Source organism: Bombyx mandarina, chromosome 04 (genome assembly GCF_030267445.1).
Source record: "Bombyx mandarina strain Sakado chromosome 04, ASM3026744v2".
NCBI lineage: Eukaryota > Metazoa > Arthropoda > Insecta > Lepidoptera > Bombycidae > Bombyx > Bombyx mandarina.
In genome coordinates this window covers 13,197,160-13,213,806 of record NC_143211.1, presented here as the reverse complement: position 1 = coordinate 13,213,806, position 16,647 = coordinate 13,197,160, and the positions used below count along the sequence as shown (strand labels likewise).

The 16,647-nt window shown below is 39.9% G+C and overlaps 1 protein-coding gene across 1 annotated transcript in view; it reads right to left on the bottom strand.

The window, feature by feature from the left end:
- Positions 1 to 460: 460 nt before the first annotated feature.
- LOC114252065 (uncharacterized) overlaps positions 461 to 16,647 on the bottom strand; it is a 52,238-nt gene continuing 36,051 nt past the window's right edge. Inside the window, exons 3-6 of the mRNA XM_028186549.2 lie at positions 5,380 to 5,494; positions 4,785 to 4,942; positions 4,298 to 4,446; positions 461 to 4,213 (exon numbers count right to left, since the gene is read on the bottom strand). Of these exons, the coding sequence (XP_028042350.2) occupies positions 2,441 to 4,213; positions 4,298 to 4,446; positions 4,785 to 4,942; positions 5,380 to 5,494 (2,195 nt within the window). The 3' untranslated portion in view covers positions 461 to 2,440. The remainder of the gene's footprint in view (positions 4,214 to 4,297; positions 4,447 to 4,784; positions 4,943 to 5,379; positions 5,495 to 16,647) is intronic.

The window sequence follows — 16,647 nt, the reverse complement described above, 5'->3', positions numbered from 1 at the left end:
TAAGCAATAAAAAAAAGCTAGTATAGTTATACAGCAATTTCATAGGTAAATAAATACCTATTGTTTAACTTTAATTTTAATATTACCTTTTTAAAATGCACATTAGCTTGATCTGTATGAAATTACTTATATAACGAAATCTTTAACATCAAGCAGCCACTTGGATGTTCACCTAGAATTGTCAGTATCAATTAACGATAAGCACTTATCAGGTGTCTATTATGCCAGTAAAAAATAACATGAAGGCTGTCATCCGCCATAAGATACATAGAAGGTTAAGTCTCTTCTAAAAGAGCCGTCCCACCATTCGAACCGAAAAATAGGACTACTATTCTACGGTAACAGCAGGCGGGTGCTAACAAACGTAATAACTTTTTTGCAGATGATGTTTAATTTAAAATGCAAATTAGAAAATCAGACTTCGCGACTAAGGATCAGACCTAATCAGAAAAAACTCATGTAGAGGATTTATTTATTAAAAAATGTGTTACATAAGTACAAACTACATTCATACATATAACACTATTTTTATCTATATTAACACGTCAATGTGTTTACGTTAAATCATTAGTGGGTTACAATAACAAGAATCCATTGTGCGTCTTAAGCCTAAATGTTTAATAAAATATAAAGATAATACATACTATATAGTGAAATTCAATAAATAATATTCCTTACACAACTAACGTGATATGATCCATAAAATACATTGAAACAGCACGAAGTGCTTTTAATAAGACTGTTTATTAATACTTAAAATAAACAAGTTTAAAGACATTCAGAAAGTGGTAATCAACTAAAAAACTGTTTTTGTAGTCTAATTTCTAGAGTTTTATTACTCATTAATCTTAAAAAGAAATGTGACATTAATATTTGAAATAATAGGTTGGGGAAAAAGTTTCTTCGCATTTTTTAAGAAAATTCACAACATTTTTTAATATAGCTTATTTACATTTAACTAAAGTATGTAGGTACCATTTTGTTCGATAACTTTTTGCCATCTTGTAGGTAGGGACATGATCCCATTGCTATAGAAGTTTTGGGGCTTCTGATCAAAATACCACGACAATTGGTTTTGGCAGTCCTCTCATGATGTTAACCTGACACTGCCTAAAGAATTCTGAAGAGACCGAAACAGGTGGAAATCTGAAGGTGCAAGGTCAGGACTATACGGCGGATGCATTAACACCTCCCAGCCAAGTTCTCTTAACTTTTGCTGAGTGGCTAAAGATGTGCGAGGTCTAGCGTTATCATGATGAAAAACCACACCCCTTCTGTTGATTAATTCCGGCCGCTTTCTCTCAACTTCTTGCTTTAATCTCATCAGTTGTTCGCAGTACAGTTCAGGATCGATGGTCCTGCCTAGTGGTAACAGCTCATAACGAATAATGCCCTTCCAATCCCACCACACACACAGCATCACCTTGTTGCGAGTTAACCCGGGTTTCGCCACAGTCTGTGAAACCTGACCGGCCTTTGACCACGACCTTTTTCACACGTTCTTGTCGTACGTGATCCACTTTTTATTACCAGTTATCAGCATCCATTTTATCTGTAATAGGACGAGCAGAGCGACGTGCATCTTTGACATCAAAATTTCCGGATTGAAAACGCTTAAACCAAATTTGTGCTATTCTCACAGACACTGCACTAGGTCCATAAACATCGCAAATTTTTTTCGCGGCTTGCGTTGCATTTTTACCTTTTTTGTAGTAAAATTTTAAAATGTATCGAATTTCTTCATTAGATTCACTCATCTTGACAGTACAAAAAATAAATAAAAATCACATTTTCCTAATTCGAATTTATAATTATCTTCTTTAAAATTTAAACTTTTAATGATAACAAAACCAGTCAGATACAAATATTATAGTCAAAGAGATTTTATTACAAGTTCATACATACTATAATGCGAAAAGACTTTTACCCCAACCTATTATAAATAACACAAAAATGTTGCGAAAATACCTATGTCTATATTAAATTCTAAAAAGTAGTGTTTTAAATAGCCCCCATTGTTTAAAAATTCTAGGTAAAATTATGGCACTGCTGATTGTTACGGAAAATTCTAGAATTCTTATTGATAATATCATAGCTATGCTACGAGTTTTATTTTTAAATATCAATTGACTATCTCCTAATCTATTTTAAAGCATAGAAGCTGGAAACTATTTAATCAATCAATCAGCCGTTTTAGAGATAAATTAAACAAAAAAGTTAAGCGAACTCTAACGTTGAAATTGACTATTAGCGGCAACATATTTCCCAATAATAATATGATTTTTATGTTTAACGTTTGTGTCTCATTTACATATTCCGTGCATTCTGTAAGATATTTTTATTTTTACGGGTGATCTGTTTGATTACGTGTGATCAGTCATCTGTTTAATCTTTGGCGGGGCAGTTTGTAATAATTCTTGTATTTCGGATAACTTAATGCTTAACCTAAGATCCGGAATGGATTGAATTTGATTCGGTTCTGCTGTTGAGGTCTCCTTGACCGATTAGGTCTATGTATCGGTTCGCTCGCCGCTGATAGGAGAGGCGATTGAAAATCGTTAATTTTGGTCTCGGTAGAATTCAGATTATCGTCTTCTTGGAATTCGTTGGGAATATCAAATGGTTCCTCAGGTATTCCAAAGATATTGGTGGTATTTAAAGTTTTTTCCGTAATAGTACTTATTGTACTGGTTGTTGATGATGTGCTTAAGTTAAAGTCTCCTTCAAATGGAAATTTATCAGTCATTTCATTTTGTTTTGAAATAGTAGGTGGTATTTCTGAAGATATCATTATATTAGCATTAATGGTTGTAGAATCTATTTGAGGTTGAGTGACGTTGGCTAACGGACTAATATCCATGTTAGTTGTGGAGTGTACTTCATTACTGGTGGTATTATTTAAAGACACATCGGGAGAAGAACTCGAATTACGAAAAACGTCTAGAAAATAAGGCATCATCGTGGAAACTTCAAGTACTGTTGGATTTACAGTTGAATCATTTTCTGAAATGATTGTAATGTTAACTATTTCGTGATTCATGATAACCTTTTGCGAAGAATTGAAACCTTGAGCGACACCCTCGTTAATGATTGTAAGCGTAGTGTTCACTGTTCTAAAATTATTTTCAGTTTGATTAGTAATTTCCGTTGGGAGATCTTGCATTATTTCAAGGTTAGATATATCACCGGAGTAATTCGTGTTAATTATCTGTTTGGGAACAACCGTTGGTTCATCCTTCAAAAACACCGTCAAATCTATCATATGGTCTTCATCACTATCTGCTACTGCTTCTTGGATTATGGGTCTTGCGGTGCTTGTTTTAAAATATACATCTTTGACAGTCAGCTCCGTTTGAACTGGAATAATTACGGTTGTTTTACGGAAATCGTATAATTTAATTTCTGGTGCTTTTAATAATTTTGTTTTCGGATCATCGAACTTTTCGTTGTATTTTTTTGGTACAGTATGTTTTATATTTTCTTTTTTTTCATCAATCCTTGTTTTCAGATCAGTGTGGATTATCACGTCGATTACTTTGTTGACTGGTTTTAGAGTAGTTAGATCGTTTCCATTGCCAATGGAATAATCTACATTTTTATTTCGCAAATTGTGTTTGGTAAATTGCTGTACAGCAAGTTGTTGCGCATGTTTTTCTGCTAAAGACAATACAGTCATATCATCGCTAAGCTTAGCTTTAGCCATCACAAGAGGTGGTACAAAATGATCAGTAGGTTGAGTGAAGATTTTATCCAAGTTTCCGAGCCGCGCTATTTCTTCATGTAGCATCTTGTGTTGCATATGTTTTTCATCTTCTATTTTCTCTAACTGTTCGTTGGTTAAGAAATTTACTTTAATTGGTATCTCAGGAACCATGTTACTTTGAAGATTGTTGTCATGAATAACATCTATGTCCACATTTTTTTTCAAATTCATATCATTTACAATATTAGTATTTAAAAAGTAAGTATTTGGTTTTTTCTCAATATTCACAATCTCTGGAATCGGAGTAGCTGATACTATAGTGGACTGATTTATATCGTCTTCGTGTTCAGTAGTAATGCTATCCTCAGTGGTAATATCTTTTGTTGCGTCTTCATCTGTGAAACGGTCTGTTGTTGAAACCCACGTGGTAGTTAAGCCAGCCACTCCAGGAGTACTTGAAACCTCTTCTTCTTCGGTACATGATAATTCTTTCAACAAATCTTCACGTTTCTGTGCAAAAATATAAATTGCGTTTAAAAATAATATAATTGCGGTTTTGAAACTAATTTATTTGAAGAATATAGTGTAACTTACTACATTTCCTGTGCATTGAACACGTTTCACACCGGCTAAACCACAATCTGCTGTAAGTTGAACCGCGGCGCTTTCAGGGAGATACAATATTGTTAGTGCTGGTAGCGCCCGTATCATGCAACCCTCGTTACCAAGAGCCCATTGTGGTACTGTGAACAATAGCAATAGTAAAGTAAAAACTGTAACTATTGTTTTTAACTCTAATACAAGAAAACAAATAAGTTTTCCACAGTGAATTCCACAGTGAACTGACTGTACTTGCCAAATGCTTTTAATAATTATTTACTCCTAAAATTATTTTACGGTTTAACCTTCTGTTTACTTCTTTCATTTTATTACCAATTTTCCGACATTTCAAATAATGTATAGCTTTCGTGGCTACGGATGACTAAGGTCGTCAACATTTGACTAATGCGCTTATATAACCTAATAAAATAAATAAAAAATTTACGTTTCATTTTATCCATTTAAAACTAGCATCACTAACCTGGTAACTCGCAAATAAATGAAGCGACAGTGGGTCCACCACAAGCACGTGCTTCCCAACGGTAGTCAGCGGAAGGGTTTGCTGCAGCACACAATGGGGCAGTGCGAGCATCAGGTGCTGAGCTCCAATAACCTTCTCCGCTTAGACCTCGATAGTCCCTATTTTAAAAGATTAATTGTAATTCTTTAATAGCCAATTTTTTACCTGACATCTGTGCATAGGCAAACAAACTAACCCGTTTTGTGTTTGTTAATAAAATTTAAACAAAATTTTCGTTTTGCTCGTGAAATAAGTGTATTATCTAGGATTTTAGATCAAAATAATTAATCATAATAGTCTGTCTGAATTAAATAGCTGTGAGAATGCCGTGAACCTAAATGGTAGCCAGTGTGTATAGAGGCGGCGATATTCACGTTGTGATGTCTACGGGCCTCTGTGATCACTTAACATGAAGCTTCTTAGAACCACCTTCAATTAAAAAGAAAGCGTGTTTCTTCTGTTAGCATCACTACGCCATACATAGAAGTACCTGTACACTTGACGCCAGGTTTTTTTTTTATCATTTACTAATAAAACAAGATAATATTACACTCACGTCCAAGTGAAATCGCCGTCAGGATTGCTGCGTATGAGACCGACCCACACGGCACTCGTAATGTCCAATTCCTTGAGGTAAGCTCGCACGGCGTCGTATTGAGCCGTAGTATCCACTACAACAAAAATAATTATGCAACAATTATATTAAATATTTTTTTATTGCTTAGGTGGGTGGATGAGCTCACAGCCCACCTGGTGTTAAGTGGTTACTGGAGCCTATAGACATCTACAACGTAAATGCGCCACCCACCTTGAGATATAAGTTCTAAGGTCTCAAGTATAGTTACAACGGCTGCCCCACCCTTCGAACCGAAACGCATTACTGCTTCACGGCAGAAACAAGCAGGGCGGTGGTATCTACCCACGCGGACTCACAAGAGGTCCTTTTCCGGAATCGCCGTCGAAACCCCACACAAGAAAGGCACACCTAGCCAGTGCCATAACTGCCAATTATACGGGCATTCTTCCCGTAACTGTCACGCGCGCCCCCGATGCGTCAAGTGTTTAGGAGATCACGCCACGGCCCTCTGCACTCGCGATCAAAAAACCGCGACGGAACCGCCTAGCTGCGTCCTGTGTCGTACAACCGCCTCCGAGCTTCCGACCCAGACACCAAAGCCTCGGCACCCTCTGTGTCGCAGGCTAAGCCAGCGTTCGTTCCGGCGCCGGTGCCCAGTGTCTCGGCTTGGGCGAAACCGCTGCCGTACACGAACACGGTTACAACTCCCTCCTCCGCGATTCGTCCCGCCCCCGCAACTCGTCCCTCTCCCGCGACTTGCCCTCCGACCGCGTCCGACAATCTCGCTTTAGCGATCGATTTCTTTCAGTCGATCAACTTTGAGCGCGTTAACGCTTTGGGCGACGCCATTCGCGCTGCCTCCACTGCACAACACTTTATCGCCGTTGTGCAAGAATACGCCGACGTATACGCGTCATTAAATACGTACGTCCTCCCCTCACTCCGCCGGTAATCAATGGCGTATATAAGTAGAATAAAGCCCCTATCCGTAACGATAGGATTTTTTAACGCTTACGGTCTCGCAAATCAACGTGATCAGGTTTCTGACTTTTTGCGTGACCATCAAATTGATATCTTTTTAGTGCAGGAGACCCTACTTAAGCCCGCGCGCCGTGACCCTAAAATCGCGAACTATAACATGGTCAGGAACGACAGGCTCTCTGCTCGTGGTGGTGGTACCGTCATTTACTATAGAAGAGCCCTGCATTGCGTCCCGCTCGATCCTCCCGCGCTCGCTAATATCGAAGCATCAGTGTGCCGAATCTCACTGACGGGACACGCGCCGATCGTTATCGCGTCCGTTTATCTTCCACCGGATAAGATCGTTCTAAGCAGTGATATCGAGGCGCTGCTCGGTATGGGGAGCTCTGTCATTCTGGCGGGCGACCTAAATTGTAAACACATCAGGTGGAACTCACACACCACAACCCCGAATGGCAGGCGGCTTGACGCGTTAGTCGATGATCTCGCCTTCGATATCGTCGCTCCGCTAACACCAACTCACTACCCGCTAAATATCGCGCATCGCCCGGATATACTCGACATAGCGTTATTAAAAAACGTAACTCTGAGCTAACACTCGATCGAAGTAGTTTCAGAGTTAGATTCAGACCACCGTCCCGTCGTTATGAAGCTCGGTCGCGCTCCCGACTCCGTTCCCGTCACGAGGACTGTGGTGGATTGGCACACGCTGGGCATCAGCCTGGCTGAATCTGATCCACCATCGCTCCCGTTTAACCCGGACTCTACCCCGTCTCCTCAGGATACCGCTGAAGCCATATACATCTTAACGTCACACATCACCTCAACATTAGATAGATCATCGAAACAAGTTGTAGCGGAGGATTTCCTTCACCGCTTCAAATTGTCCGATGATATTAGGGAACTCCTTAGAGCTAAGAACGCCTCGATACGCGCCTACGACAGGTATCCTACCGCGGAAAATCATATTCGAATGCGTGCCCTACAACGCGACGTAAAGTCTCGCATCGCCGAAGTCCGAGATGCCAGATGGTCTGATTTCTTAGAAGGACTCGCGCCCTCCCAAAGGTCTTACTACCGCTTAGCTCGTACTCTCAAATCGGATACAGTAGTAACTATGCCCCCCCTCGTAGGCCCCTCAGGCCGACTCGCGGCGTTTGATGATGACGAAAAAGCAGAGTTGCTGGCCGATACATTGCAAACCCAGTGCACGCCCAGCACTCAATCCGTGGACCCTGTTCATGTAGAATTAGTAGACAGTGAGGTAGAACGCAGAGTCTCCTTGCCACCCTCGGATGCGTTACCACCCGTCACCCCGATGGAAGTTAAAGACTTGATCAAAGACCTACGTCCTCGCAAGGCTCCCGGTTCCGACGGTATATCCAACCGCGTTATTAAACTTCTACCCGTCCAACTCATCGTGATGTTGGCATCTATTTTCAATGCCGCTATGGCGAACTGTATCTTTCCCGCGGTGTGGAAAGAAGCGGACGTTATCGGCATACATAAACCCGGTAAACCAAAAAATCATCCGACGAGCTACCGCCCGATTAGCCTCCTCATGTCTCTAGGCAAACTGTATGAGCGTCTGCTCTACAAACGCCTCAGAGATTTCGTCTCATCCAAGGGCATTCTCATCGATGAACAATTCGGATTCCGTACAAATCACTCATGCGTTCAACAGGTGCACCGCCTCACGGAGCACATTCTTGTGGGGCTTAATCGACCAAAACCGTTATACACGGGAACTCTCTTCTTCGACGTCGCAAAAGCGTTCGACAAAGTCTGGCACAACGGTTTGATTTTCAAACTATTCAACATGGGTGTGCCGGATAGTCTCGTGCTCATCATACGGGACTTCTTGTCGAACCGCTCTTTTCGATATCGAGTCGAGGGAACCCGCTCCTCCCCACGACCTCTCACAGCTGGAGTCCCGCAAGGCTCTGTCCTTTCACCCCTCCTATTTAGCTTATTCGTTAACGATATTCCCCGGTCGCCGCCGACCCATTTAGCTTTATTCGCCGACGACACGACTGTTTACTATTCCAGTAGAAACAAGTCCCTAATCGCGAAGAAGCTTCAGAGCGCAGCCCTAGCCCTAGGACAGTGGTTCCGAAAATGGCGTATAGACATCAACCCAGCGAAAAGTACTGCGGTGCTATTTCAGAGGGGAAGCTCCACACAGATTTCCTCCCGTATTAGAAGGAGGAATCTCACACCCCCGATTACTCTCTTTAGTCAATCCATACCCTGGGCCAGGAAGGTCAAGTACCTGGGCGTTACCCTGGATGCATCGATGACATTCCGCCCGCATATAAAATCAGTCCGTGACCGTGCCGCGTTTATTCTCGGTAGACTCTACCCCATGATCTGTAAGCGGAGTAAAATGTCTCTTCGGAACAAGGTGACACTTTACAAAACTTGCATAAGGCCCGTCATGACTTACGCGAGTATGGTGTTCGCTCACGCGGCCCGCACACACATAGACACCCTTCAATCTCTACAATCCCGCTTTTGCAGGTTAGCCGTCGGAGCTCCGTGGTTCGTGAGGAACGTTGACCTACACGACGACCTGGGCCTCGAATCTATACAGAAATACATGAAGTCAGCGTCGGAACGGTACTTCGATAAGGCTATGCGTCATGATAATCGCCTTATCGTAGCCGCCGCTGACTACTCCCCGAATCCTGATCATGCAGGAGCCAGTCACCGTCGACGCCCTAGACACGTCCTTACGGATCCATCAGATCCAATAACCTTTGCACTAGACGCCTTCAGCTCTAGGAGCAGGCTTAGGGAACTCGGTAACCGTACTCGTCGAACTCGACAAAGAGTTCGCCGTGCAACCTAACCCATGAATCAGCTCGCTGAGTTTCTCGCCGGATCTTCTCAGCGGGTCGCGATTCCGATCCGGTAGTAGATTCATTCGCGAAGCAGCTACTCTTGAGTTGTTAGGTCTCCTTCGGAGGCGCTCGGGCAGCTGTTAGCAAATCCCACCCCTCCTGGCTGAGCCTTTGCTCGCCCACCTGTCCTGGTGAAACTGGAAAGGCCTCCGGGCCACCAGTAATCCTTCAATCATAAAAAAAAAAAAAAAAAAAAAAACAAGAGGTCCTACCACCAGTGATTATGCAAATTATAATTTTTGCGGGTTTGATTTTTATTACACGATGTTATTCCTTCATCGTGGAAGTCAATCGTCAACATTTGTTAAGTACATATTTCATTAGAAAAATTGGTACCCGCCTGCGAGATTCGAACACCGGTGCATCGCTCAACACGAATGCACCGGACGTCTTATCCTATAGGCCACGACTTCATTTTTTTATAGAGTAGTCTTGGCGAAATTTGTGATTATAGAAGTATAAAATACAATTATAATAGTGTACAAACTGACAATTCCAATTAATTATAGTCGGATTTCGACTACTGCGAGACCTCTAGTATTTAATAATTACACATATGAGCAATTTGTAATTTATTTAATTACCTAGATAGGTGAAAAACAAGGTTTGAATTGCTGCATTTTCGAGAATATTCTTCGTATCCTCTTAGCCATTGTTGGACCACGACGAAAAATTTTCTTTTGAAGCATTCAGCTTCAGCTTTAAAATACCCAAACTGTGCATACTGTAATTTTAACTATTCCAGACCGAATGGAAATATTTTAAAAACCTTCTGGACTGCAACTTTAAATTGTGTTAAGAATAAATGGAAAATGTAATTTATTCCCGCTGTATTTTCACAAGGTTCCTGACTCTATTCAATTACTAGCGCGCGCTGTGCAACGAGTTTCAACGACTAACTAAAATATGTTTGCATTTAAAACAATACTTTAACTCCATTTAGAAAGGATGGGGGCCGGGGTTGCCGGTTATTCTATTCTCAAGGGTCATTTGGAGCCTCAAAATCTCTCTGTGTTATGTGATATAAAGAATACTAAGAGGAGTTGCTTGTATCGATCAGATAATTTCCTTCCTGTCATGGTACAAAAAATTGTTGGTAGTAGGACCTCTTATGAGTCCGCGCGGGTAGGTACCACCACCCTGCCTATTTCTGCCGTGAAGCAGTAATGCAATTCGGTTTGAAGGGTACGGCAGCCGTTGTAACTATACTGAGACCTTAGAACTTATATCTCAAGATGGGTGGTGCATTTACGTTGTAGATGTCTATGGGCTCCAGTAACCACTTAATACCAGGTGGACTGTGAGCTCGTCCACCCATATAAGCAATAAAAAAAATGGTACCACGTTCTTCAAACGAGGCTTGTGGAGAGTACTTTACGGTAGGCAGCAGGTTGGCTCTGCCCCTGGCACTGCCGACCTCCATAGGCGACGGTAACCACTCACCATCAGGTGGGCCGTATACCCCTCTACCTACAAGGGCTATAAAAAAAAGATAATCCTCTTACCTTCGCTATTTTTCCTGAGCACTTATAACATGTTATTTTTCAATGAAGGCTTAAATTGTTGATATATCTAAGCAACGGTGGCCACTTACTATCACGTGCGCCGTGTGTTTGTCTGTTTAAGTTAGTAGTAAAAAAAAAAACACAATCTTTTGATTATGACAGTGGTTAATGTTGTCTGACGGGAATTTAGTAGACTTCATTGTAAAAGATTAATTCTTGTCGCACAGAAAGAGTGCGTTTCAGTCTAAAGATTGCTATTGAAGGATCATCTCTCCGTTTGTACCGGACGATATACACGATAAAGTCACAGAGATTACAGAAACGTGATGCTTGATTTAAGTTTCATAGCTCACATTGTCGCTTTGTAATTTTATATTACACTAGCCGTACTCGCCCGCTTCGCTGGGCATTTAAAATTATCATTATTATTTATTGTTATTGTTATCAGGGAGTCCAACACTCATATAAACATTGGCCTATCTATTAAGTACATGTATTTTCTACGTGGATACTAAGTTTCAAGTCAATCGGATGCACGGCTCAGTAGTTATAACGGAACATCCGCAAAAATCTCTGTAGATTTATATATTAGTATAGATAGCATGAGGATGCGCTGTGCTTCTTTCTAAATTCAACCTGTAATCTATATATTAATACGTGAAGCAAAAACTTTGTATCCCTTTTTACGAAAATTGCGCGGACGGAGGAGTATGAATTTTTCCACACTTATAGAGAATATAAAGAAGAAGTGCACAATACTAATATTTTTTTTAAATAATGCATAAAAGATACATTAAATCAATAAAGAAAACATTACACACACTACATACCATGTATTTGACGCACACACGCATGCATACTATTTATTGTCAAACTTTTGTTCTTGACGTCTGTGGTCAAATTGAGAATAGATTAAATATTGTTTGTCTTTATTAATATTTTTTATAGTGTAGCCTTGGCGAAATTTGTGATTATAGAAGTACAAAATACAATCATAATAGTGTACAAACTTACAATTCCAATTATAGTGAATTTCGACTGCTGCGGGACCTCTAGTAAAATTTAAACACAGAATTAGGAGGAATGATAATGTTTGGATGTGATAGTTGTTACCTATAGTATCTAAATTATCTTTATTGTCTCACTCATTAAGTAAGAACGACTACCGCAACATTATTAGTTTTTGCAGCCCGAAACTATTTTCTTGTTCGTATATACATAGTTTACAAGATGCAGGATACCTATCGTATTTCGAAACGTCGTATCAACCCATCTTCGCTGGTGCGCCGTCAAATTTTACGGTTAGTACATAGTAAAACGGATGAAACAAAAAGGATGTGAACTCCCGCCGCTATTTTACGAGGTTTATGTTTGGTATGAAATATCGAAAATTATTACACACGTCCAATACTTTTTACGGCGGCAATTTCCGTATTTAACCTTTTTGCTTAATGAAAAAAAACTTTTGGAACATTAAATATTGGTGCCATTAAAGTTAATCTCTCCAATTACTCCAATAACTACTTAATACTTACCTAATACTACTAGTGGTAGGACCTTTTGTGAGTCCGCACTGGCATGTACCACCACCCTGCCTATTTCTGCCGTGAAGTTGTAATGCGTTTCGGTTTGAAGGATGGGGCGGGGCCGCCATTGTAACTATACTGAGACCTTAGAACTTATATCTCAAGATGGGTGGCGCATTTACGTTGTAGATGTCTATGGGCTCCAGTAACCATTTAAAACCCGGTGAGCTGTGAGCTCGTCCACCCAACTAAGCAATAAAAAAAAAAATTGTTGCACTGAAAGTTTAGCGTATCTAATAAACAAAAAAAAACTATTCAATTAAATTGTTAGTTATGTATATAACGATGCCTTAAACCGACAAATAAATTTAGACTTTAACATCCCCTTTCAGCTGTCGAACAACTTCAGTAAACTATACTCCAAGGTTGACACGATTAGGAAATCCCATTACCGTCGGAAATGCCAAGTCGACAAGTCAGCCACATTCAAATTGACGTCATTAAGGCGTGTTCCGAATGGTTACTAATACAGTTTCTACATATAGCAAACGGAGGCGAACGATTTGATTCTGATGATTAATACGTATTGCTTAGTGTTTGGTTGGTTTTACTTGAAAGTTTTCCGAAACTAAAAGTGGACGTTCAGTATCGGAGCTGATATATAATATATAAACTGTTCTACTCGAAATTTAAATGCGAACCTGGTTAACATACTGTACTAAGCCATATCATTTTGGCCACCACATTGGTCCGAGTACATAATCAGATGCTTGCATTTTACAATATTTCTAAGAAAATATATTATTATTATTATTTTATTGCTAGATGGGTGAACGAGCTCACAGCCCACCTGGTGTTAAGTGGTTACTGGAGCCCGTAAACATCCACAACGTAAATGCGCCACCCACCTTGAGATATAAGTTCTAAGGTCTCAGTATAGTTACAACGGCTGCCCCATCCTTCAAACCGAAACGCATTACTGCTTCACGGGAGAAATAGGCAAGGCGGTGGTACCCACCCGCGCGGACTCACAGGAGGTCCTACCATCAGTAAAACACAAGAGGTCCTACCACCAGTAACTCACAAGAGGTCCTACCACCAGTAAAATAGCCTTTCACCTCTCGATATCATAAGCAATCTGTCGAACGGATCTTAGCATTAAAAAACACATAGACCTAATTTATGACTTGAGCGAATAGTTCTTTGTTTTTGTAAATAATAAATACGCTATATGAAATAAAGTTAATACTATTTAAAGTAATAAATAAAGCCTTTTTTTGTTAATGAATAACATATTATATTTTTACCTTGCGGTAAATGAAAATCTAAATTTCAGTTTGTATGTTTGTAATAATAACATGTAAAGTCATAGAACCAAAAACGGATGAAGTAAAAGAAACATCAAAAGAAGAAACAAAAGTGTTACTTCCACGCAGCACGCTTGCTATGGATATATGGGGATACTCGTATAACCCAACAGAGGTTTACCCTAAGTACGCGGCCGATCGTAAAACTCATGCCAAATCCCTATGCAGCATGATAGGAGGACATGATGCGCCGGCTCCACATAACATGGATTAAGGGCAAGAAGAAGAAGAAGATTGAAGGTGTGATTTCATAGTAATTTTCCACACATATACGGTAATAAGACGAATACTATATTTCTCGAGGTTCATTAGAAGTGGGCAAGATTTATAACAATAGATAATCAGAAAAACCTATTAAGATGATTCATTCAGTATCGTGTTATACGATCCAATATTAAAGAGAAGAAAAAGAAATAACCTTATAAATCCTTTCAGAACTCATAACAAAAGCGGATTAGCTCGCTCTGTAATAACACATTGTGGCATTATACGTCAAGGGTGGTTCTTTTTTACTTGAATATTTCTTTACGAAAATCTGAGACGGAAATCTGAACATTATTCTTGTCATGTCTAATTGCCTTTAGGCTGTTCCGTGTGATTCAGTTTTGAGTATATCATCTCGTTTAACATCGACTTGAAATGAATGCGACTCATTAATTAAAATACTCGTGGTAGGACCTCTTGTGGCTCACTCTAACCGGCGCCATCTAGGCGGGCTTCGGATAGCCTGCCGACCGAGAGGGCTGGTGGTCGTGGCGCCGACGACCGCCGGTCCGGCGTCCCGAGGGGGAGGGTGATGGGAGAGATGTGCTCCGCACTAAACGCTTCGCTTTCCCCCCTCTGCCTCTTCATGAGTTCTGTCTCATGCGAGGTTTGGACGTTGGTTGTTGAGCGACAGGAGGTTTTAGTCAGTTCGACTCTGACATGCCCCGCCCTCCATCCCCAGTGGAGGGCGGAAGTCCGGCGATTTCCTCCTGAAAAAAAAAAAAAAAAAAAAACGGACCTCTTGAGTCCGCGCGGGTAGGTACCATCACCCTGCCTATTTCTGCCGTGAAGCAGTAATTCGTTTCGGTTTGAAGGGTGGGGCAGCCGTTGTAACTACACTGAGACTTTAGAACTTATATCTCAAGGTGGGTGGCGCATTTACTATGGGCTCATGTCTATGTCATACGCGCAAGGGCTCCAGTGACCACTTAACACCAGGTGGACTGTGAGCTCGTCCACCCATCCAAACAATAAAAAAAAACTTACGTTCAATTTAACCTTTTCGATTTTGAAATAAAATTTATGTTGTTATCTAAACGTACTATGACAGTAGTTTGCGTATTTTACGTATCAGATTTTAACATTCTCTATGCAAAAAATTATTTATCGGAAAACTCGCACAGAAAAGAACTAACCAAAGTTTCAGTTTTTGCTCATATACTAAACTTAGCTTAATTTACACTAAGCTGAAGAGAAACTTACGAAGTCCGTCACACAGCTGTTAATCTAACACTACTGAAACTTTCGGTGTGGAATCGACATTCACATACGATTACTAAACTTGGACCTCGGAGATGTGGTTCGAGAAATTTCTAAAAGATTGTATACTGGTTGAAAACTGGCGAATTGCCAACCAGCAGCGCCTCGAGAAAACTCCGGGGAGCCGCCAAGTCGATATTTGTGATGCTATTTAGCTGTCCCGCCGCTCGTTATATCAATGTTTTATTGCAAGTTCATTATTGACATAATTGTAATCGAATTGAAAATGAGTTATGAATTTTATAGTTGACTTCTAATCCTCTTAGCGGCTTGTTTAGTAATTTTAGTTTGCTTTAAATTAAATACTTACCGTAATAATGGACTCTCACTATGCTGATGATAGATATAAAAATTATTCAAAAGATGTCTATAAATAATTCTTTCTTAAATCTATAAATAAAATTATCACACAAGAATATTAAGAAAATTTCACTTTGGCTTTCATTATTTTGTATATTTTATAAAGAAACTAATTTACAAATGATTTTATTATATTGGTTTTGTAAGATCGAACCATAGATTCTTTACTTCGAGGACCGATAGAAGAAAAATCGATGGCCAAGTGATAGATAGAAGGGACCGAAATCTGTCGTCTTTCCTTCGTGACTCAATGCGATTGGCAAAAAATGCGGGCCATTTTCTTTGAAAGTTTTCCGTTGCCACGGATGTGAAGTGAAATTGCAAAAGTCTTTCTTTCTTTTCCTAAAATTAATCCCCAAATTTAAAATAACAACGAATCTATGAAACGATAGAAGTTTAGTAGTATTTCAAAGTAAAGATTTACCTTTTAAATTTGATGTGATAAATACTTTCGTGTTTATTATTTGTGTTTAATATTACAAGTTTGTTGATATTATACTTTGGTACTCTTAGTTTGTGATCAAAGAAGTTTTAGACAAACAACTTCGAAACACTCAATTATCCAAAACAAACGAACTATTACGTAATGCGGAAAGCAAAACTTTAAATCCTCGTGGACGTTCCAATCCCCAATCCAAATCTATAACATATGAATTTAACGGAATACGAAATTTATATTAGATTGTGAAGCACCGAACAACCCGCAATTCGGCCCAAGGGATCCAAATAAATACATTTAACGCCATTTGTAGGTACACCAAGCACTCATACCCGATACGATATTATTCCGCCAAATATACATAGGTACCGTTGAACACGAATACTGAAGCCTATAACCACTATTTTAGCGAACGTGATTTTGGTACGTGACTCGCGGTATCGGCTCTTCGATCGGCGTGAAAAGTTTACTTATGTATTATATACCATGTATAACATAAGCGGATGCTAGATATTATCATCTCTTAGTAGAGTTCTCATTTTATTGGTGTTTGTTGTTTTTTATGCAGTTACTTCGAAACGTTGTTAATTCTATCAGTATCTATCAGTTTTGATTGCATTATAGCTCTTTATCTTCAATATG